General features: G+C 37.4%; 1 protein-coding gene across 3 annotated transcripts in view; it reads right to left on the bottom strand.

The window, feature by feature from the left end:
* Window positions 1–25,518, bottom strand: part of LOC117422876 (probable cationic amino acid transporter) — a 29,630-nt gene extending 4,112 nt beyond the window's left edge. Inside the window, exons 1-6 of one of the 3 annotated variants that reach the window (XM_034038083.3) lie at window positions 25,286–25,518; window positions 14,187–14,676; window positions 10,310–10,546; window positions 4,967–5,184; window positions 4,186–4,332; window positions 211–419 (exon numbers count right to left, since the gene is read on the bottom strand). In XM_034038083.3, the coding sequence (XP_033893974.2) occupies window positions 211–419; window positions 4,186–4,332; window positions 4,967–5,184; window positions 10,310–10,546; window positions 14,187–14,490 (1,115 nt within the window). In that variant the 5' untranslated portion in view covers window positions 14,491–14,676; window positions 25,286–25,518. Of the gene's footprint in view, window positions 1–210; window positions 420–4,185; window positions 4,333–4,966; window positions 5,185–10,309; window positions 10,547–14,186; window positions 14,677–25,044; window positions 25,154–25,285 lie in introns of those variants that run through there. The other 2 variants (XM_034038084.3, XM_034038085.3) reach the window with 2 other exon arrangements.
* Window positions 25,519–26,025: the final 507 nt, after the last annotated feature.

The following is a 26,025-nucleotide window of genomic DNA, read 5'->3' as shown; positions in this document are numbered from 1 at the left end:
TAATCTTTGTAATAAATATATATTTTTGCTATTTGCTTCTCTTGTACTTTAATTGCTGGTACACTATTACCATGAAAAGTGACCTTTACCGCAGGAAATCGTACAAGAAGCAGCAAGTGTAGACTTTCTGTTGCTACTGTGTGGTGCTTGAAAAATATATGTAAAGCAGTGGCGGGTTGCAAAGACAGTAGATGTGGATTTTGGACACACCTGAAGAGCAAACCATCTCCAGCCATGGCGTAAATGATCCTGGGCATGGGGAAGAGGGATCCTAGGAGACTCACAGTCAACCCAGCGATGGAGCCAATGGCCACAATGTACTTGGCTGCGTGAAATCCATGGACCACAAACATCTCCATGAGAGGGGACTCTGCATCAATGTCATTGTAGGGAACCATCAGGGTCAAAATCACACTCACCTGCACATGGGGAGAGAGAATGAAAAGCTGACATGCACGCATGGACCTTTTCTGTGGACAACCAAGTGATGCAAAAACAGAAGCTTGCATGGGAAAGTAGTTCATATGGTACAATATTTGTAGGGTCTCAACTAATGCCACAAGGGCCACATTCTAGATTCCCACTCTCAACCTCTCTAAAAGAATTAAAGAAGGAATTTTATCACTGTCATGGTGATGCTAAACCCTACGTGTCTTAAAAGGCATTTCAAATGCTTTGTCCAACCTCTGTAGTCCAACACTCTAAATGCAATAGTCCCTTAATGTGGTTCATTTTGTGCTTTTCAAGACCTGTAATTGTTCCATGGGACACCATCTGTTCAGCTGCTCTGTGAGGTTGGAGGATTAGGCTGGAAAGATTATGGAATTTACAGTATAGTTGGAATTAAAAACAAGTTCCCGGGAAAGCCTTGCCTGTCAGAGGAATGTTCAATTCTAGCGTGAACCTGGAATTCTCACATGGTCCCACAACAAAATCTTTTTGGATTTTATTCCAAGCTCTCTTCTGTCACAGTGGGTTGGTGTACTTTCTTTAAAAAGATGATGTATTGTTAAGCGTTTACTGTCGGGTGACTATAATTGATTTTGGGTGCAGCACGCTGTTCCTCAGTCAGACTTACTAAATGCCTTGGTATCCATCTCAGTGAGGCATCTTTAAATACATGCATAACAATGTAATGATCAATTTGTTCACAGGTTTAGAGAAAGTGCATTTTGTTATAATGCCCCCGGATTGTGGAACTCTTTGCTCTGTTCTATTAGAGATGCTGCTTCGGTCAATATTTTTAAGTCAAGATTAAAGACTTACTTTTATAGTTTATCCTTTTTAACCTGACTTACAAATATTATTATTGTTTATATATATTTAATATGCTTATTTTTGTAATTTTGTGTTTTATCATTCTTATTAATTTCCTGTTTTCTTCAATATCTTTTATTATTATTATTATTATTATTATTATTATTATTATTATTATTATTATTATTATTATTATTATTATTGTCACTGTGGTATGGAAGGCGCAATATAAATAAAATATATTAAAATTGAAAATGTGGGCTGTTGTGCAATGATCAATTCAGAGATACCAATATATTTTGTGTGCATAGGGCCAGAGTGGGGGTCAAATTGACAATACATGCCCCATGCCTATTCATTCTGGATTTATTCATCTGTCCCATTACTTGTTGGATGGTAGAGTACATACTGCTGCAGTCTTTCCAGGACACCATTATACTATTGTTCCTGGATGAATAGATACGTGGAATCGAATGCCCTGTATCTGTGTGGTCAGTTATAACAGCTGACACCCCTGACTGACTGACTGTGACCCTTGGATCAAACTACTTCAGCTCCTTGTGGCTTCGTCTCAACCAGCTGCTTGTGGACACCACTGGCAAGGAGAAGATATCGCCTATCCCATTTCAGTATAAAATCAAATTATTTAAAGGGATCGAATGGGGAAACACCTGGAAAGGCCCAGTTAGATAGAGGATAACCATTCTGGAAGGGAAGGTCACACTTGACATTTTAAGGTATTACTGCTCTGAATTTAGTTTCCGTGTGGGAGTTACAGGCAAGGGCATTTGCGTGAAAAAACTCACAGAAAAAAATCCCCATGATAGAAACAAGACTGGCTTGAGAAATAAATTGTACTAAATTTACATGCTTGTCTAGTTTTTCTGTAGCACTGTACTGTATATTAGCGCTACAGAAAAAAAGCATAATATTGAGGTCTGATTTGGAGATACTCCATGAATAACACTGTGTCTGTTAAAGCAGGTCATGCTGACTGAAAACCTGTATTGTATCCATTGATGACATTTTCAGATGTCGTTTTCCCATTCAACTCATGGATGCCTAGTCAAATTGTAGATTTAATACTACATAAAAGAGCAATTGACAACCAGCAGGTGATTTTTTTTCTATGAAGAGCATATTGTTTACTATCAATAGATCATAAGAAATGATTTAATATTAAATAAATGAGGGATTGATATTTATAAATATTTGATTACTCTTGGTGCACAATTGAATAAAATCAAATAGAACTTAGGTTAGAAAATATTTAACATTGGATAATTGATACTGTGATTGATTTGCTTTAGATATAGTGATGTAGTAATTAAATAATTAATAACAAGTGCAGAGAACATAAAATAGGTGTATTGCACTCTTTTTCATTGCTAACTTGATTTGACTTGTTCACTTTTTAATCTTGATGTTGCACAAATAAAAGTTACAAATATTTTGGTGAATAAATCCTGAGTGTTGATACCCTTTGTTGCAAACAAACTTATTTTATCCAGTCCTGGATTCTAGCGAGTGGTGCAAGGCACCTTGACCTTACTGCTATCAACAGACAAAAACAAACATTTTAAAGCCTCCCTTATTGGCACCCATCCTTTGCTCATGCAACATCACTAGACAAGTTAAAGAATCCACAACAGAAGACTTAAAATAGGATTTTTAAGCAACAGGACCACATAGATGGAAAATACAGTTCAATGTAAACAAATATCAAATAATAGACTACTTGACTTAAACAGGCATGGCACTGGTGTTCTGTCGTTCTCTCGTACAGTGCCCTTTCAGTCTGCTGCTTTGAACTGTAACCATGGAAACAAGAAGCAGGAACTTCAGTGTGGCTGCCATTCTCATTTAATTTTAAACCCTTAGTTATTAAGAATTTAAAAGGACTTTGTGCACAGAATGCACAATGACCCAGTATAAAGAAATATTTAGGTGTTGTTTTCTAGCTTGAAACCTGAACCATGCCACCCGTTGATCTTCCTCTAAGATATAACATTTATTTTTAATTTGCTTTGAACTCATAATTAATGCAAACGATTTCGGTAGATTAATCACCAGTCCTGTTTGCTACACAAGAGCCTAGCGACATACGGCCCTACTGTACAAAGCTATAACTCATGAGTTATTTAAAGAATGTATTGTTGAAGTCTGTTCTGACAGATTTAATAAAGTTTGATATTCATGAAACTGTTGGTATATTTAAAGGTTCACGTGTACAACAGCACACATAAAACAGTGATGCTGCCACAGCCATTACTCTTGCTAGCATTAATGTACATTACACTACAAACAGCTAGTGGTTCTTTCGGGGGGGGGATTGTAATGAATCTTCTCCTTGCGGCTGATGAGCTAATAATACTGATGTCACCATAAGACATCTTTAGTTGAGTGGCAAAAATGTTGGTCTTTGAACCTTATGGTTTGTGTTTTGTGTCCAGCCCTTGCTTTTCCATTCAATTCAATGGGATGAGATGCCAATTCATTACTAATTGACACAGTTCTTACATTGTACATTTCATTTATTATTTTTCTTATATTATAATAAATACCTCAAAATGTTATAAAAATAAAAAAGTTATGATATTTCACAAGCCATAGGCTTACAGCAGCTCAGAACCCCTTAAAATGAACTAGATAGTGACATCATCGGTTTATGGCCTGCTGCAGCGAGGTGATTGGCTAAACCATATGTTGATCCAGGATCAACAGTCACACTGTAAAATCTTATTATGAATGAGGACAACATTTCTATCAGAAAGCATCTCCAGCTTGGTGTGTGCAATGGCACCTCTGGTATAAAGGTTATATTATTATTATTATTATTATTATTATTATTATTATTATTATTATTATTATTATTATTGCCCTAGCATGAACAGTGTGCAATTTAAAAGCAGTTGGTCTGCTACTCACAGAGACGTATGCAGTGAGGCAGGTCACAAGCGAGGCAGTGATTGCGTACGGAATGGAAGTGTTGGGATTCTTAGCTTCTTCTCCTGTGGTAGCGATGATATCAAAACCGATAAAGGCATAGAAGCAGGTGGCTGCCCCTTGTAGAACCTGATAAAAAGAGAGAGGTGACTGGATTAGTGTATGTTTAGTTTACCACAGTCATTTTAGCAGGTGAGCATTTCCTTGTGCTTTACCATGATTAAACATTCTTTTTTTTTGTTTTGTTTTGTTTTTTTACCAATGCACAACACTATAGCACAACAACAGCAAATTAGATTTTTATAATACACATTAGTATTTTACCTTGCCTTGCCATTGCCATACTATGCTTTCACTCTCTTTGTGCTTCTACTTTACTATGCTTTTACTATGAAATACCACATTCTGTAACAAAGTGCAATTATCAATAACAATTTTAAATCTGTCAAATTAAGTCAAGCATACAGTTGATGAGAATTCTAGCAAATACAAATAAACACCTTTGAGTTTTACAAAGCTAGAATTAAACAACTAATGTAGAATGAAATGAATAGTTCCGGGGTAGTATATTTACAAGCAAGACTTAATACAGTTGCTGTTTCTTGCAAGATTTATACCACTAAAATAATTGTATTCCTTTCAAATAAGTCGCTTTTGCACTGCTTCAAATGGGGTCTAAACTTTTTTTTTTTAAAGAGTGGAGTGAACATTTCGGATATATGCCTCTGTTTAAGTTTTCAGTCATGGATGAGGAGTTCTTTACCCCTGACCATCCGAAAGGAAGAAAGTTTGCGTTGTCCCAGTTGCTGCCGTCGACGAAGAAGAGCCCAGCGATCATGATGAAGACCCACACCACCAGGTTAATAACATTGAGGACGTTGTTGAACCCGATCGAGTTCTTCACTCCTAGCGCCACGACTACCGTCACCAGGATAGCGATGACCAGGGCCAGGAGGTCTGGGTATGACTCCTCTCCTTTGCCTGTAAGACAGCGACATTACAAACTCGACACTGACAGCACCACTCAGCATAAGTATCCTGCGCGAGATCGCAGTTGGCTCCACTCACTCCTCCTGACATGTGTCTGGGGTACCTAATGCAGTCTAATTTCATAAAGTAATTTTCTTTTTAACGTTTTCAAAATGAAGTAGAATTTGATTTATGTCAGACCACATTAGCCCTTTTAAAATATATATATATATATATATATATATATATATATATATATATATATATATATTATTACAAAAACACGTCTAACCACATAGAATGGAATATCTGTCTGAGGATTACTTTATCACACAAGGGAAAAATTGAAGACTGTAACACATGCAAATCAGGGCACCTCAGAACAAATTGTGCTGCAGATTTTCACCCCCAACTTCTGCCATCTCTGAAGAGGTGTTTTGTGTGCCTGCTGCATTCTGCTGTTTTATATTTGATCTTGATAAGGGAACCGATCTTTGATAGAAATGGTGACAGAAAATTGAACACATTAAGAATGAATAGGTGTCCCCGGCGCTCCCCTTGTAAACTGTGGTGGTAACCTTCGAACCTTGTTGTCCATCATTTGGTGGACCAATTCACTCAGCGGCGATCGTTTATTTCATTCTGTGTTCCCACTTTGATTAATATTCCTGTTTTATACCTGCTGAATAATTGACCATGACGACAATCAGGTGCGCAGAGCTGAAGGTAAGAACACTTAACAAAAGACGAGGTAAATTATCTACAGGTAATGACCACTGCAGAGGATAAATGCTATATAAATTGAACACATGTTTTTAGTACATGAGGACAATGCTTAGGCTGTTTGAAATGTATATTGCCATTTCAAGCAAGGGTCAAGATTCTAAAGTCCTGTTAGCTTTAGAGGGCATCTAGAGTAAAGACAGAGGTCTGTAATAGTAAAATAATTCAACCTGTTATTTTAAAGTCTTTGTTTAGTTATTTTACAAGCACATTACCAGGAACAGAACAACAAGAAACAAATCCTGATTGCTTAACATAGTATAATATGTAATAAAAATAATTGGTAAAATTTCCATTTTAAACTTCTGACAAGATTACCTAATGAGATTAAAATAGGACCACACATGACCAGAACAAGACTATTATCTGTTCTGTGTTCCAGACCTATGACCCTATTCTCGGTTGAGTCCACTATGCTGGGGCCACTGCCAGGTTAGTCTGTGAGAACTGACTAAAAACTACTCCTGTGCTAGGATAATTTACAAAACATCCACCTCTGAAGGGCTGGGCTTGAATCCTTGCAGGTCAGCGCCAAGCGAAAAGTTTGGTGGTCTGACCTCAGTGGACAGAAGTCAACACCACCAGACCACCACACAAATAAATCCTGCTTGCTGTGGAACATCTGCTTACTGTTGGATGGCCATTTAGTTCATTGAAGTATTTGTACAGCAGGGGTGCAGTTTCTTTTACACATTGTATTTCAGAAACCTCTTGCATGCAGTGCCTGGAGGACATAATTACTGAGAGCGAAGCAGAACTGGCTTGATAACTCAACCTGCCTGCATACCCTATGGTTAGGCAGGGAAAGTGGTGAACTATTTACATAACATGAAATTCTATTTTTTTTTTTTTGCATCAACAGTGAAATGGTAAGTTGGGAGAGGTCTAAGACTGGATTCTGGCTGAGCTAAACCAGCTACAGTAAGTAGGAATACCGCACCTCGAAATCTACAGGAATCCATCTCCTCTCATCAGGCTGAAAGCCAGAATCCTAGGGTGCCTCCCTTGAATTTATCCTGTGAGCTTCTAAAAGTGATGCTCTCAATGGAGTTGCAGTCAAAAAGGCAAAGTTATGCAAAAATCTGTTTTACACATTCAAGGGCACCTGTCACATTAAAGAAAACGTTCACTGTACATGTACAGAAATTCAAATTCAATGGTTTAGGATACATCTGGATGGAAGGAGTTCCCTGTGCAGTGCTGTTTCTGGTGTAAATAATTAGTTTTGTTACTGGTCTGGAATTCTTGAACATTATTTGAACATGTACAGTACAGTACAATGATATGATTACACACTGGCCATCCACTGCAATACTCAGTACCAGAGTACTGTCAGATCAGAAACACTGTACTGTTCAATATTTGTTTCAAAATCCATTGTACTGCCATTGCTGTAGCCTACTAACGGTTTTGATTGTAGGGTTTATTCAGGGTAATACACTGGTAGTAACATTTCTGTAGAATTTGTCTGTGTGACAGTCTGCGTATATAGTCTCCTAATAAAGAGGTGATGTACAGTGAGGTGCATATACAGTAATATCTGAGACAGCATTTCTAGTTACAAGAGTACTTCAATACCAAGTACTGAGGCTAAAATATATCAAACATGAATGTTACAGAGATATCAGCCCTGTTATAATAAAATGCCTTGGTGTGTGAGATGCTGCTGGAACTCATTATGCTACTGATATGACTTGTTTATTTAGTTAAAAATGTTGATTCCAGACAGTATTTGAGATTGTGGCAGGGCAGAAGCTCTGTTGCTGTAAATAGTGTGTGTGTGGCAATGTAAGGTTGGCAGTATACATATACACATAAAAGTGAGTTTAAAAATCCAAACACCAAGGTGGCCCCTACATGGAAAAAGGTTGGGATCCACTGCCATAGGACATTACACAGCAAGCCCTACAGTGAGGCCCACAGAACCATATACAACACATGATCCTGTTCATGCCACCCCAAGCATTATTATTATTATTATTATTATTATTATTATTTATTTCTTAGCAGACGCCCTTATCCAGGGCGACTTACAATTGAAAGCATCCCCAAAAAAACATCCTCGCACAAAAGACTCTATTATGGAGAAAAGACAAGACCAGAAAGTCAGGCAGTATGCTTTTTCAAGGGTTTGTTTACAAGGGACCAGACAGATGTAGGGTACAATATTGAATTCCTTATTGTGAGATTGGTCAACATTGCTGGACCAAGACTGAATCCAAGAGTTCACAAGTGAACAGAATTCCACTGTAGGCATGGCTCCTTTTCTTTAGTTACAGATTTTCACATTTTCAGTAATGATCACGTGTAACTTCTTTGATGAAGGAACGATACATAGGATTACCTTAGCAACATTACAACGATTTCCCTGCTACATGCACACAGATGACAGTCACATGAGTTACCTGTGGACCTGCAGAACCAAGTCAAAGGAATCCATGCAGTAAGCATTAGACCACATTATGCACAAGGTAACTTTTCACAGCTAGGATTACTAATACCTTCTGAACACACGATATGCTTTCTCTCCTGAAGAATTCAAACCTTTCAATACTGGAGAAGACAACCTAGATTTGTGTTACACCGCAAAGGTGTATATAGCTATTCAAAAGTATAAGGCACATGCTTTCACTCACAAAATCTACATTTTTTTATGATTGTTCAGCACAGAAACTACCTCCTGGGGTAGGAATAATTTGCTTGATTTTCATTGCTATTTGAATTTGAAAAAAGCCCAGCCCTGTGAAGCTAACTTCAATGGACATTAAAAGCCCAGCTAGAAGACAAAAAATACTGTAAAACTGCTTGCTACTAAAATATATACTTGTTGGCTTCATAGCCTATGCTGGTCCACATACAAATAGAACACAGGTTTTTTTTGGCGATACCTTTAATACAATCCGATGAAAATGTATATAAAATACACTAGCTTTGCACCAACAGGTGTCTTCTTCAGATAAGTAGATGCTGAAGGTAAAGAAAATTCTTCTTACAAGTTCAAATATGATGCTATTTTGGCAACTGTACAGTATATTGTGGCTGAATGGGTTTCCAACTACTTTAATACATTGATTACTTTTCTAGGAAATACAAAGACTTTATATGGAATTTAATAGCAACATTCAGAAAAAAGGGACTGCCATATTGACTGCTTCATACTTTCCCCACCGTTGTACCTGTTTTTCCTCCTCTGGCATGGATGCACATTCCATGTACAAGCCACACCCTCATTTATTATGCCTCAAGAAGGCTACAGGCATTAATGACATGGCTGCAGCACCAACTGGTAATACCTCTAACATCTAAATGTGTACACAGCTGGGAAAAGAATGTGGCTATTGGTGGAGACTATGTGGGAAAAAGTGTGATATGACCCTGTGAAGCAGAATAACTTTCCTACTCACACAACTATATATATATATATATATATATATATATATATATATATATATATATATATATATATATATATATATATATATATATACAGTATATATATATATATATATATATATATATATATATATATACAGTATATATATATAAAACCTAGTATTGATTATAAAAGCTTCTGCAATCATGATGAATTTACACTAACATAACATTCCTTGGTCTCTGTTTATCCCTACTTTATCAGAAAGCAGGCCTTTCTCGTTGATCTGAGATATTTCTTTTAGCTGGAGGTACACAAACTTCCATTCCCCTTGAAAACCTGCTTGCCAGTACATCTCTCTGAGCTAGGGCGTGCTTCTGCTAAAAATTCCTGCAGTAAGAATAAAATATAAAATGGCATCTCTGAGCCCAGCAAGCAAAAACAAAGTGGGTCTTTTTTGACAATGTATTTGCAGCATCTTTGCTATGCCCATGGGCTTATAAGGTAACAACTATCTAAAATAGGGAATATAAAAAAATAGACTATTTTTCTTAAAACTGCATTGGGTAGAGGTCCCCAGTGGTTCACCTAGTTAAAGAACTACAGTTTGGGGTGCAGGTTGAGCCATGCAAATGTGGTTCACACTCTCTGCAAATGGACAATCTCAGCTGGGGACCAATAAGGAGCACTGCATTGGCAGAAAGCCTGTCTACTAGTCAGATGCCTAACGAGAATAGCCAGACACTCACCAGACTGGACCCTTGGCTCCAGGGTTCAGTAGCTTGATAACTGCTTAGGTTCAGGAGGCAAAATGAGACAATTTATTTATGATAATAAAAGAAAACTGAAATACACAACTAGTGCTGGCCCTATGAATCTCTATACATTTGGGCATATACCCTGAACCATCACAAAGATGCTCTCAGAATGTTTATTTTTTAAAATGTCACAATGATGGCCTGTATTGTAATAAGTGCTTACCCAAGCCGTTCAGAGTGCCCACATGGTTTATCATGAAGTGGCTGATGGTGTGATTGGCCAGGGAGTCAAACATGCTGCTGAGAGCACTGGCACCCGCAGCAGTGCCAATCAGGTACTCCAGGATGAGGTTCCAGCCAATGAAGAAAGCTACAAACTCCCCAACTGTCACGTAGCTGTAGGTGTAGGCCGATCCTGTCGTCTTGGGGACCCGCACACCAAACTCAGCATAGCACACCCCTGAGGGGAAAGCATCACAAGATAATCAATCAAACAGTTCTGGGTCCTATATTAAGCAAGCCTATGCTTTACAAGAAAATGTGCATTCATAAAGGCTGTCTGACATTGACTTACCAGGGACCAATTTTCATGTGAATTAGAAAATACTTTGAAGTATTACTTACAGGTACACTCTGCTTTCAGCTGGTATTTCAGAATCCTTTCAACTGTAAAACCAGTCCACAGACTTACAGTACAGAGGGTCCCCATAATCTCGTAATGAGATCACAGGCTACAAATATTGGATTTACAGCCAAATGTAATCAAAACATCTAAGGAGGAGGCTGGAAGTGTATGATAAAAGCATGGTGAAGATTAATGTAAAATCAAGGCAGTTATCGTGTTCATCAAGTAGAGTTTGAAAGACAGACAGGCGGGATCGCTGCATAAGGGTCTCTATTTTTTTAACGAGGACCCTAAAACATTTCATACTGAAAATATAAATATTTCATTATGTTTTGTTCTCTTGTGTTATATTTCACACAAGCAAAAAAGTCAGATTCAAACCTATGCCCTTCAGTGGCGAAGTCTAGTGAATTGGCCACCTAGCTTTCCTCCCCCCCGCCCCCACCCCCGCCCCCACATGCTGACATGCTACCCCGCTCGGCATTATGTGTCATGTTCTTCCCTAGGGTTAAGCTGGCAGCCTGTTGAGGGATATGGCGGATTCTCTACCTCTCCTCAGTCTGACTCACTTCCAGTTGCCAACTCATTTGGCTCAGAGCAGCACAGTTTCCACATGGAGAACTTCTGCAGGTTCAATGGAATTAATGACCCATCAAAATCAGGCCTGGGCTGTATTTACTATCACAGTGCTCTCCCTCTGAAGAAACTATGAAAGTAACCTTTATAGATGCTGAAAGAAATGTTTACTTTTGTGTTCGCAACCAGGTTATTTATATGATGTACTGTGGGCACTGCAATGCTTTGGTATGCAATTTCTCAAATATCCTCAGCAGGTTTTAATGGAATTTACTAATATCATATAGTGCTTTTCTTTCAATTCTGGTAAGATCAGTCACATAAATCAAGCAGATGCAAACTTAAAAAAATTGAATTTCCATGTACAGGGTCAAAGTCATGTGTATAATCGACACATAGTACTTTTCAATTAAACTGTTATGGGAATTACCCTTATAGGAGTTTACCACAGTAATTCTGCAGTTTTCCCATGCTTTTGCCAGGGTTATACAAAGCACTTACCATAGTGTAATTTACCATGGTTTGCCATGTTTTTAAAAATGCATTACCATGGCTCCCTCAGCTTTACTATACTTTCACTAAGCTTTATGACACTTTGCTATGCATTTACTGTAGCAAAGTTTTATAAGGGTATACACATGAAATATACATTTTACTAGTTTTTGTTACTTTTTTATTTTATATCCCCCCCCCCTCAAAATGCATGGAGGCTGGTATAAAGACAAATAAATAAAGGCTTGATAAATCTTTTTTAAAAATTAAGTTAACTACATAAATGAGCAGTTTAACTGCGTCTCACGGTGTAATATGTATATGATTCCACTGTTAAGATTGCTGCATAATAAAACCATTAAGGCCCTCATTACTTCAGAATAAATATTGAAAGAGCAAATACTGTCAGAGGCATCACATTATCACAAATTGTGCAATCATAATTATGTTCTTTCTTTGCATTTCCATTTGCCCATTTATACTTCGCTTACCAAATGTCATTTTTTTTAATCAAGAACAGAAAGCATTACAACTTTGATGGAAACACTCTGTTTCCTCAACTGAATTCTCCAATTACTGTATGACTGGTAAAAAGACTTCACACACTTGTCTCTCCCGCAACAGTTCATTTTGTTTTTACAACAGGGAACAAAATAATAAATTCAATTTGATTTTGATTTCCAACCTCGCACACAAGGCGACTTTTGATATTACTCTATATCTCATTCAAACTAGAATCCTGCCAGGATGTTGTGTACTCGATTTCTATCTGAGAATCTAAGGATAGACAATGTAACACCATGGCAACATGACTGAAGTACCCAAGCACTGGGGGAGTTTAATCCACAGAGCCACATCATCTATTCCAAGGTCTTAAATGGAAACAGCACATTATTTTTGGACAGTTAACATAAGTTTCATGATAGTTCTATAGATATTTAAAAAAAGTATGAAAAACAATACAATTTACATATGACTTGGGAAAACACAAAAAATAATTGGAAAAAAAGACATAACATGCTAATTAAACCAACTAGTTTAAACTGAATAGTCTGCCCAGCAAGATGCAAGGGTGCATTAGTAGTGGCAGATAAAAAATGTTTTAGTGTAAAAACCTCTTTATGTGATCTTTGTTATATCTTAATTTTGATCAGAATGCAATCTAATGTTGATTGAATTAATAACTGATTTAATTCACTGGTTTTCACTGTAGTACTGTATGCAATAAGGCAAAAGGTTGTAACACATGCTGTAATGCAGGTTACAGCGCTGAAGAGAGGACACTTACATAATCTATATATTTTTTATCAATTAAACTATTATACTATATACATATGCATATTAAATAATAGGGTAGCTGAATACCTTTTCTTAAAACAATGTACTAATGTACTAATGTATTTGTCCTCAGTGAAAGCTGCCTTTTTTAAAGCTCTTACCAATTGTACTCTTGTTGGAGAGCTGTTGTGTAAAAACACTGTTTATTTTGCAAATCCTTTGTGTTACCAGGGAGATGTTTAAGTGATCTATACCAGCCATTGAAAACAGTCATTAAAGTCTCAGGAAAGGTACTTTGTGTTATGATGATAGCAACATAATTGGTCATAACTGGAAGGTAGTTTATTTTCTTTTTTTCAATAGCTCCTGCACCATTGATTTACTGTAAAGTAGACAAAGGATGGTGCTAAACAATCTAATCTGTACCCAAGGCAGGAGTTCATTATTTTAGTGGTTCTCAAGCTGCATCTTAAAAAAAAAGTACTGTGTTATGGTTCTTTAGAGTTTGGTAAGCACATTTCTGTTGTAGCCAAAATAATCTGCTGGAAAGAATGCTACGTTTGGTCTGGGCAGAATGAAAAACTGCACACTGTCTGCCCAAACAGGTTTATCAGTGTGTTTATATAATGTAAGCGAACCTATCAATATTGGACCAGGTCTTTACTCCAAATAGTTGCAATGTTTTTTTTTTTTCATAAAAGAAAAACATGTTCAATTAAATTGCCAAGACACGAAAAGTTACTCGGACATACAGTAGTTTAAGAATTGTTACAAGTATTTTTTTTTCTATCTAGTGTTAGTGAACACCCAATGTTTTTATTGAAACAGTAAAATCAGGCACATGGTTGAAAGACCTGTATTAAAACAGAAGCAATATGACTTTCAGAAGGAAACCCCAACGCAACCTCCAGTTGGTTAAACTATTTTCTACCAAGAATTAGCTAAGCCCATCGAATACAACTAAATGAGCTGTTACCATATGGTGACAATGAAGGATGAATAATTCACCAATATGCTTAAACATAGAGAAACCCTTTTCATCTAATTTTCAATTTAATTAAACATTAAAATGTAATCCAAGGGGTAATGAGTTAAGCACAAAGACAATCAATTGTGAACTGCGCTGTACCTGACAGGATGGAAGCCACAGCTGCAATGATGAAGGACACGATGACTCCCGGCCCGGCCATTTCCTTGGCAACCAATCCAGATACCACGTACATCCCAGTGCCCACGCAGCTGCCAACTCCCAATGAGACCAGGTCCACGGTGGTGAGCACTCGTGCCAGTTTGGTGCTGTGAGATGTGCCGTTGCCTTCGCCGTCCAGCATCGACTCCACTGGCTTGGTGCGCAGGATCCGCGAGTGAAAGGCGTACCACGTGGCACCCCATTGGACTCGCCTTGGGTCTAGCTTGGCAAAAGCCCCACTCATTTTAATTCAGAGCTACAAGAGAAGCTATAGGAGCAGGTTTCTCAGAGTTAATAATAGGGTGGTGTGACTCTCCTTGTGTCTGTAAATAGCAGTTGGGAGCAAATGGGCTTTCTCTTTCACAGAAGATCCATATCCGCTTTTAGCCACATGTTTCAATGGTTGTGCGGTTTGTTAATTGACAGACACCTATAGAAAAGAAACAGACAAAATAACCATTATTTGGGATGCTGTCCTGACAGAATTCTGAGTAACCTTTTAGCCTTTTATATTTTCACTGGTTTCCACATGGCAGTGTGAATTAAATGGCAAAAAAGAAATGCAGACACCTATGTTTCCAATAACTGACTTCTAAATTACTGCTTAAGTATTATACTTATACTGTACTACCCACACGCTCTGTGAGTGCACTACAATCTTGAATAACCCCTGCCATTCAATCTTAGGCTCTCTCAAGCAAGACTGACAGTCTTGCCATTTCACTTTTCAGCTGACCCAGATTTGAACCCAAGGCCTGTGGTAGTAAAAGACATCTAGCCCCCCACCACCACCCCCACCCCCCCCTCGGACTATTAAGATGTTTCACAATATCAAAGGTCTTCTAGAGGTTAAATGGTGATAGTAATCTGTTGAGCATCTACTTCCAAAATACTGTTTAATTTAAGATGGGATAGATAAGGATGATGGGTGACCGAGTGGCTAAAGGAGTAAGGCTTTTAAAAAACATTTAATTACCATTCATTAGCCAATAACATTCTCCCAAGTCCCTTATTGCATGGCTATAGATTATATGCTTTCCCCTTTACCTTACCACAATACTTCATGTTAAATGAAAGTACGTGGCTGCCTCTTCACCTGTTTCTATAAATAATGGGAAATTCTGCCCCTTTTTGCATCTTACATGGTTTGGACGGTGTTGAGAAACTTGGTGAGCAATACCTAAAATTGTTCTAATCCCAGCAACACCACTGATGGACAGCTTCACAAAAAAACAAAAAAAAACAGGTAGATTAGTTTAGAGGAGCATTGGAAGAACCTACAGACATTATGAATTGTTTCTATCTTCCACTAGATCAAGTCGATCAACTCAATCTGAAATCGATTGCAGAGAGACTAATAGCTCCCAGTGTAAGAACTCTGATTGGCCTAAAGATGTTCTTTCCAATTTTGAATGTCCAATTATGTTCCCTCACTGTAGAAATTCCCCACTCAGCTCAGGATAAGTGAAGTTTCAATGGGCGTCCTCTAATGCCACGACCAAGCCCTTTTTCTCTTGTACATTGAGCAACTTGAGATCAGATGTAAACGAGCTACCGGCCTCTGGAGGACAAAGCTTTGCCTCCATAACCCATTGGAGCACCAGAGCCAATGAAACACTCCATCCAGAATCCCCAACGAAGACCGGTGACTTCCCACAACCAGGACGCAAACCTGCACCACCCTGCATGTAGGACTTACCCTGCACACCATGCGGCTCTGCTATTATCGATGGAAACTAACAGGATCAATTTCAAATCGCTTTTAGCTCAATCCCAGTGACGGATGGAAATAAGGTATTGTTTATTTATTTATTTTAAATTTTGCTCACCAGGATAATCTCATGAAATGTAACATGAAATGTTTTTATGTGGGTCCCGGAGTAGAGCAAGCACACATGCAATCCAGTCATCAATCAATCATTTAACAACACATTATAATTCAACTTTGAACACAAACGTTAACATAATTAATAATTGAAATATTAAACTAAAATAATTAGTCAGTATTGGGTATAGCATTTCAATAAAATGGTACAGAATTAGATAGTTATCCATTGAAGTCTTGTCAACAAAGTGGTTCCCAGAAGCCAGAACAAAGGACTGAAGTTCTATCCGTGCTGTTTAATTCCTAGAAAACACTAGCAAGAATCTGATAAAAGAAACAAGCAATTCATAATTGTTAAGTACCAGATAAGAAAATGAAGCAAAGCATTGGAGTACAAGCAAACCAACAGCACGTGGAAAAAAGGCCTTGAGCACTCAGAGCAATCTTCAGCCTACCAACTGACACAGATAAAAACTAAATGGCAGTCTGGGTCCATCCTTTAACCCACACTCCTAATTACAGCAAAGGAGTGATTACAGCCATTAGGAACTCAGAGAGCAGACATCCATTGTGGTGGTTATGTTGTAAATAATTGCTGGGTTTCTGAGTCTGGCAGTGTAAATACAGGAACCCCACGAGAACTGTGCATCAATTAGCAGCCAGCTTTATACAGCAGTTGCTTAGTTACCACTCGTTATTAATTGAACCAGTAGGTGCATATAAGATAATGAGGATGAGAAATTCTCTTCCCAGATCTCAAGACAGACCTCAACAACTCCCTCCCTCCCCCATATAAATCAAGGCAAGCACTCTTATCCTTACCCTTCGTATACTATTATTTCATGCAGAGCGTTTTGAGATTTTGGCCATCCTGTTTCTTTTTCTTGGCGGTCCAGTACTATTTGTTTTTGTTTGGTGATGTGACAGTAACCTCAGCCCGTCAAAGAGTAATATTCATCAGCTATTGCACATCCTAAATCTAGTTTCCCAGGCACAGCTGTGAGAATAAAAGAAAGAAATAAACCACTCATCGATCAAGAGCTAGCAGAACCTGAAATATCCGAAAAATCTTTTGAATGCTATTAGAACTCACAGAAGTGGTGCCGGCCCATTTAGCCACATCATTTCCTTAAAAGATGTGGCTAAATACAGCAATGTGTTTTAGAACATAAGTCTTACCTTGCTTGGTGAAGTCCCACTGTTTTTTACTACCTCATATAATTCTTACAGACAATTCTTGTTTTCCCTCTTGCTACATTTTTGCATAGGTTAGTCTTATATTCACATATGCGCAGTACTCTGAAGGCATTTGTTGTCTTCTTGACAGATGGGTTGACCTGATCAACATATACCCAACATAAGCCAAAGTTGGATTTTTAATAGCATTTTACGGTGACTACATTGTGCTGTAAAATACTCAATAAAACCCATATGTGATACACTGGCCAAGTGCTGGAACAGTAAGAATATAAGGAATATATTCCTAATAATATGCCAGGTTATATATTATGGAAAGATACAGACTATTTTTTTCAGGGGAGAGGTTGGCTTTACTTTCCTCCATAACAAGCCGTTGTTTCACTGTAAGTGGATAACTTGTGATACAGTAAATAGAACAGTATTTATGTACTCAATGGAAGTGCTGGACATTTTAAGGTGCTGTTATCAAACGTGTTTTAAATGTTAGGTTAGGTTTGTGTGTGATCTCTGTAAAATGATTTACTTTAAATTGCATTACCTTTCCTACCTTTTATTTGTCATTGGTTTAAATATAGAATACTACTTCTTGTTCAATAGCAGACAGAATACACATGGAGCTTTAAAAATCCTGGGGCTGTCATTTATTAAATTAAAGGAAAAAGACAGTTGGCAGTAATGGTATCTTTTGATGTAGCAGGTGTGAGATAGAACAACACTACAAAGAGGTTTCTGGTTTAACCCTTAACATACCCTGTCGCTTTTCTAACTGTCTAGTCGAAAATTCGGCGCTGCCCTTCTTTCCTGTTATAACTACGACACTTTTAATGAGGCACTCTATAGGAGTCTAAGATTAAAGTGATTATTGAATGATAACACAGGTTTCTGACATTTTTGTTAATGCAGAGGTTTGTTCCATCTGTGACAGGAAGTTTTATTCAATAGCACCAGAAAACCATGCCATGATGCAGGTCATAAAGTTGCAACTGTGTTGTATTGGACACCATTTTAAATGCTTCCTGATAGAAAGCTTTGTCTAGCCAAACGTGTTGAACTAGTGGCAGCCTCTACCCATTTTCCAGCCTATAAGTGAAATCCTATTTTATTCTGACAGTAATTATCTTATTGCAGGGAAAAGAGAGATCACATTTTTTTTCAAGGATCATCAACTCAAGTCGTTTTATTCCTGGCAAGGACAAATTAGTTATCTGGCAGGCTTAGATAACTTTTAAAAGAGACTCACTTTAATGATATTAATTACATTAATCTGCTCCGTCTGCAAGATAGACCTGCCCCTTTTTCAGCACTTTTAATTACCAGAGTGGTCCATACATTACTAAAATCCCTTAGTAAGGATAAAAACCATTTCCATTGACTTCAAATGATGCCAGAGAGCACTTCAATGGCAATTTACAAAGGACATGATAGCACTCAAACAAAAACAAAAAAGTGACAGTTTTACAATTTAAAATGAGCTTTTTTTAACCCCTTTTATCCTGGGGACACCTTCAGTTTGTGTTATATCTTTCATACAAATGTACTGTGTGTCTCATACAACACCAGCATTTTTTGTTTGGTTTTGAGAGGTGGACTCATGTAAAGCCCTAACAAAATAAATCCTTTCGTGACTTGTGCTGGATTCAAGCAGAATTACCGTGTACAGAGGTCATCCCTGCATAGAACACTGTAAAGCGTTAAATAAGATCCTGGAATTTATCATTTTTAATAAATGAATATGTTTGTGCGTAGGGTTAATAATAAGTTAATATGTCATGTCTAGCTCAGATTCGCTTCAGTTATTGAACTGCACATCTCTTGTACATTAAAAGACACCCTACACACAACACATTAACTTATAGATGAAGGTTAATACGGCAGCTGACTCGCTTTGTTTAATGTGACAAGGATGAATATGCAGTAAATGAAGGTTGTGCAGAAAACAAATGCTAGCTTTTGATAGCATGTGCGGAAGATGGGATTCATTAAAACACAGTGAATTGTTTTGTACGCACCCTGTGATGAACTTTATTGCTTGATTTAATTATTATTATTATTAATAAATATTCAGAACTCCGCATCCAGTTACGTTGACTTTTGCTTTCATCATCGCCGGCTACATGACCTACTTTATAACATAAATCCCAATGAGAAATGAACAACCAAAAACAAATGAATGTTTTTGATTCTTCTTCAGCGACTTTAGTCATGAACAGCTGCGATAGCCTTTATTGGAAACAGATTAAAAAGGCAAGCTGTAGAAACGTTGCAGTAAGAACACTTATTGATAGGTTTTTTAAACAGTTTCTTTACATACAGCACTCTTTTGGTAGCAAGATATACTGTTTTAAGACTGCTGTCTCCAGTATATATTATGCTGTCGTAGGTCTTACATACAAAGAATGCCCAAGACAGCTCTCTTAAAACAAAAGGTAGCTCTGCCACACATAGAAAGAAACACAATCAATACATGGTTATGACAATACAACCAAGTTAGACTAAACAGTTTAATTCAGAAACTGACAGTGCTTTACAGTATTTATGGGACTGGACTTTGCAGCAGTCATGCAGTATCACCATGGAGACAGAATATATTCTATTATGTACCCTGAAGGCCAGAACCCACCTCTTACACTAGGGGTGTGCTAATAGTCTTCCGAGTAATTACCTTTAAGATTTATTTGTCGGCAGGTATTAAATAAATCAAAACACACTGATTTATTAATGTGTTGATTTCAAAATAAGAAAAGCTGCCCTTCCTTCGTCTTCAAAACCAAGTAACAATCAATGTCAATTAACCTTTGCATTGACTTTTTTAAAAGCCGATTGGAAGCGAATTATCCTCTCATCCGGGGTTCTGACATTGTTACTGATGTACTGCCATAGAGGCTGTAAACTGACAATGAAAATATATTGGGAAAACTAGCCAATGCAACTGATTCGTCACATAAACGTGACCTTTCCTTTCCTTAAACTCGAGCTACCACTGTGGAGAATGGGATCTGCATGTCTTTGTCGAGTTCAATCACAGATAACGGCAGGACTATAATCCCACAATTCACTGCAGTAATGACACATTTCTAAGGAAACTAAGGAAAGTGAAAAAAATGTACATAATATTTGAATGAATCTTTACTCTGTGTCTCAATATATTTGTAACTAAAAAGTGAATCCATTATGAAGGGTACTTTTGACATTACTGCAGGCAGTATTTTTTTAAAATTTGATTTACCTTCAATGCAGTTACAGTCACAAGCTGCGGTTTCTGTCTTGCAGAACAAGACGCTGCAGTGCAATGATGTTAGGAGTACCCGCCCTTCACTGCCATCGTGAGGAGTTTATCCCTCACAGTCTCAAAACACAGGGTCACTTGAAGCAGGGAGATGTGACTGCTGACTAATCTCTTTGGTGCAATAAAACAACTCACTAGCAATATCATATCCCAGGGTACCATTGATATATACAGGTAGATATATTTTTTTTAAATGGGATTTATATTCATGGTCTCATAATATTTAATTGTCCAATATCCTGTTATGTATATCATTCTCTTCTCTTGTTAACAGATCATCAGGTTGTACATAGATCATTATTTGCCATGCTTGATCACGGGTCTGCTTGTGAAAAGAACCCTAAGCTGAATTTTTGAAGTGAGGTGGTTTGAAAAATAAACACAGCTGCCTACCTCCCTTCAGAAATTCATCTTTAAGGAGTATTTTCAGAATCAACCACCATGACTGAAACATGACTAGTTAGAAAGGCTGAGCCATGCAGATAAAGAATGATACAAAATAAATAAAACAGGATAGTGAACAGGAAATGAATAATGAATCATACACAAACCAAGTCCACCTGTCTTATTTTCCCAGTTTTGAGGTCACTACATTGGCTTTCATTTTGGAACTCACTTCCCACTTCTATTGAGATTATTTTGTTTTTATTAGCCAGCAGTTTAGAGCTTTTTTTAGTTTGTTCTATTTTTTGCGAAGTGTCCTGGAATGCATGTGCATGAGGGATGCTATGTATATAAATGAACAAGCTTGGTATAGTGCCATATGGTAATCTGGTATAAAGTCTGTTTAATGTTTAAAACATTGACAGATCCCCATTTTACTTAGATAACACACTACACACTACAGGTTTGCTGCACAATATGCTCCCTGCTTTAGAAGGTACAGTAACAAGACCTTTTTTGAATCCCAGCCAAACTTTTAATTAAAAATCTTGCTGAAGTTCAGAAAGAGCAGGATGTCAACAACCCTCCCCCCCTCTTGTTGGTAATGGTACAGTCCTCACTTCTTAATGAGGTCACCAGGTTCTATATGGGACGGACTTGTAAGATACCCTTCCAGGGAAGCATGTTGCTAGCAAAGAAAAGCACAATCTGCCTTACCCTTTATTTTTCCTATTTTCTTTTTTTTTGTACCCTGCTTTGTTTTAGACCCTGTCATAACAGGCGATTTAGAAAATCAACCTTGTTTCTGTTCTTCTAATTATAATTGTTGTGGAAAACAAATTCAGACTAACCAGGGCCTTAAAATGGCTGAGCTGAAAAATATAAAAATATATCTATAATAGACCTGGAGCTACTATACCCTGCATTGTTAGTAGCTTTATACAAGGCTTTAAAATCAATGTTTTAATTTCTTACAAGCACTAATAACATCCTCACATCTCCAGCATCCCTTTTTCTAGTGTGAAAGACCTTTAGTTTTTTTTATATAGTTTAATTCGTGATACACAGGGTTAAGAAGAAAGCCCCAATAAAAATCACATCTTTAAGATGGCCAGTCACGTCACTGAGAAATATGGTGATGGTTTAATTGGGTAAAATGCTGTACATGGCAGGAATTCTGGAACATTGGTTTCAGAATGCCAGGGAAGAAGTAAGTCTGATAATATTACATTTCAATAATGTTCTTGTTTGACCTTTGCGTTGTATCAGTGTAAAGCCTAGTACTGCCCAGCACTATTCATTTAGTCAAGGCTTCAGTCAATCATGTCATAGAGCAAACTGATTGCCTCCATATTCTTCTATCATATGTATGTAAAAGCTTTTGCATGTACTAAATTAAGAGGTGTCAGTCTACTCAGAAATGATGCATGCAAATCCCTAGCAACAACAACAAAAATGTATATGGCATATATGTGGAGTAGTGAGGGCAGCAGTGTGGAGTAGTGGTTAGAGCTCTGGACTCTTGACTAGAGGGTTGGGGGTTCAATCCCAGGTGGGGGACACTGCTGCTGTACCCTTGAGCAAGGTACTTTACCTAGATTGCTCCAGTAAAAAAAAAAAAAACACACAATTATATAAATGGGTAATTGTATGTAAAAAAATAATGTGATATGTTGTAACAATTGTAAGTCACCCTGGATTAGGGCATCTGCTAAGAAATAAATAATAGTATGGTATACTGGCCCATATATAGAATTGTGTTGCAATTTGGCTATAAATTGTATATTAACCCTGTTAGAAAATGACATGCCTTTTCAACATGGCCTCTATCATGTAAATATAGTTTTTACTTCATATATAGAAGAACATCACCACACACCAAAATACTCAAAATCCTATAAAAGTGTGTAACATAGGACTATTAAAAGAGTATTGTGCATGTGTTCAAATAAGACAGGTACCAAAACTATTCTGTTATGGCAATAAGATAGTAACTAATAGTCTTCACTCTTTCTTAATTTTGGGAAGCAACCTTTTTGTTTAGAATGGAACTTAGATTCAGGGACACAGCGGTTAAAAATGTCAGTATAACCAAGCCCCCAAAAATATATATTTGAACAGAACTCAAGATGAGGATCAGACAATGTAACTTTCTACATAACAGCCAACACAAGGAGGATTTAAAAAAAGACAATGAATGCTAATACTTAATGGAAAGCCTGGAAAAAATCCAAGGAACGGGGCAGCTATGAATGACTAACAGCATCAAGGTATCGCCCTGGTTTGGCAGGACCTCACAAATCCAGACCCCCATACATCTTAGGATGCCTTGACCAAATTAAAGAGACCTCAAGTATGAAGCAAAAATAAGATGTTCTGAGTTCAAAACATTACTCATTACGGTTAATGGTTCTTTTGTCCAAAACACAAACTTAAATACAGTGCTGCACAATCATGTTCAATATTACATTCAAATATAATCCTTTAGTGTCTGAATGCTACTTTATTCCAGAATGCACAGCCTTCTGTGCACTCTGTAACCTATCCCCATCTACATGAACCAAATAGGCATGTTTTTTGCTACTGCTTGCAGCCATAAGAGATTATAAATTAAGGTACATTGGTGTTTAAAGAAATGTATACCAACTATACTCATACAATAGGAAACTTCTTTCAACACAACCACATACTGCTACCTAGCCTTCTTTATTATGGCAAAGCAGCTTTTAAAGTACAGTAATATATAACACTATACCATTAAGGTATAGGCTTATAATATAGTACCATACAGTAAAATCATTATAATACAGAATTTATCAGTGATCCATTATTATACTTTCACATATCTTTTAATATTATTATATTTCTTAGCAGACACCCTTATCCAGGGCGACTTACAATTGCTACAAGATATCACATTATTTTTACATACAATTACCCATTTATACAGTTGGGTTCTTACTGGAGCAATCTAGGTAAAGTACCTTGCTCAAGGGTACAGCAGCAGTGTTCCCCACCGGGGATTGAACCCACAACCATCCGGTCAAAATTCCAGAGCCCTAACCACTACTCCACACTGCTGCCCTAATATTGTGCTAGTATTGCACTACAGTATAAAAGAGCTTTAACATCTGGTCTGTTTTGATCACGTGGGAAGGTGCTCACGTTACAACTGGAGTGATAAAACGTAGAGTCTGTTTTACCCAAGCATAGCTTCAAAGCACCAAGACGTTTTGTGTAGATAATGGTTAACGCTGAATGAAACCAAGCTGCTACATTCAGCACCATGGTCAGTTCCTGTGAAAGCGTACATCAATTGCACGCTGAAGGGCCTAGACATTAGTAAGCAGCGATATTAAATACTATTTTTATCGCTCACCTATGGGATGGGCATTTACCGAAAAAAACACTGTAAACTGATTCCATGTCTTTACAGATTAACCCCCCTTTAACACGCCCAAGTTCTGTCAGTGATACTCAGCTGTGGCAATTACCGTCCATTGTACTCGGCAATACAATAGCACTTTTGTCAAAACGAAAGCCTGTGCAGTATATCAAATGCCAAGGTTTCCAAACGGGGTTGTGTGCTTAGTGTTCAATTGATTTACGTATCCTAACACATACATTTGGTCACAGCGTTCAAATTATTTGACAACGATGTATTATAATAATAATAATAACAACAACAATAATAATAATAATAATAATAATAATAATAATAATAATAATAATAATAATAATTATTATTATTATTATTATTATTATTATTATTATTATTATATTTTTTTACATTTAACATAAAAAACAATATTTGTTGCATTTAATTTAAACTCTTGCAATATTTCTTAGCACTATGGTGTACCAAATATCACTCTTTTGACAGTTGCCGCACTTTTAGCTCAAAGTTTACTACATACACTTTTTCCTGCATTGTATGGTTATAATGTTCATATTTTCATATATCAGTGCCAGCACTGAATTAATATGGAGCATATCAAAATACAGAACACACACACACACACACACACACACACACACACACACACACACACACACATATATATATATATAAATGAAGATCAATTAAGAACAGTTGCAAATACCTTCATCAAAAAGCTCCTCTGATTACGAGTTCAGAAAAGCATCCCGCACTGCTAAAGTGATTTAGCCGGACCCATGTTGGACTTAATGCGGGTGATATTTCAAATATTGAGCATTTCCCTTTCGATATAAAAACATACATAAAACACCAACCAAGTAATGCAGCCTTCTACTCCACTTGCACCATTTTTACTCGAAAAGATCAACATATAAATAGAGAATGAAATTTAAAAAAAAACTCACGCTTTTACCCTCGGATTAATGGATCACGACGGTTTTATCAAGTTCCATTTTCAGCGCATTATTTGCAAGCATCCAGGATCTGTACTGAGGGGAGAGATCAGTGATGTAAAAATGTCTTGAATTATTCAGAGGCTCACTCACGTGACCAAATCCAAATGTATTATTTAACAATATGCCCCCATTCAACAGCTTCTTACGTCAATGGCTTTGTGATGTCAGCCTCACTGGTCATATAGCGACCGAGCAGCATCAGCTCACACGAACTGTTTCAACCTGCGAGCATCATCACATTGATCACAGGCTCCGTCTTTGAAAAGGCAGGGCAAAAGACCAGCAAGGCAGGCAATGCATGTGACACAGAAAAGAAGTTCATTAAATAATATTCATATGATCGAAAATCTCTTATGACATTATACAATTAGAAATGGTTTAAATGTAACCCCGCCTTCAATACATCCACAAAATGTGATTTACTTTAGCACAAATACGTGGTCGAGTATTGTTTTGCACGGTCAGTAACTCCAGTTTCCCTCCACCGGTTGTGTGAAAAGATAGGCGGCACAGATAGAGAGTAATTCACTTTAGAAGTAGGTTGCACTGCAGCTTGTAGAAGTAATATTCCCAGGGGGGGGGGGGGGGGGGGGGGGGGGGGGTCTGGCTCTGAAACATACACGTCTCATAAGCATTTCTCTCTGTATGCTCCACGATCCTGCTGTCCACATTAGTTTAGTCAAATATAT

The sequence above is a fragment of the Acipenser ruthenus genome, chromosome 17 (assembly GCF_902713425.1).
Source record: "Acipenser ruthenus chromosome 17, fAciRut3.2 maternal haplotype, whole genome shotgun sequence".
Classification (NCBI taxonomy): Eukaryota; Metazoa; Chordata; class Actinopteri; order Acipenseriformes; family Acipenseridae; genus Acipenser; species Acipenser ruthenus.
Note: the sequence above shows the minus strand (reverse complement) of the source record. Positions and strands in the feature narration are given on the sequence as shown.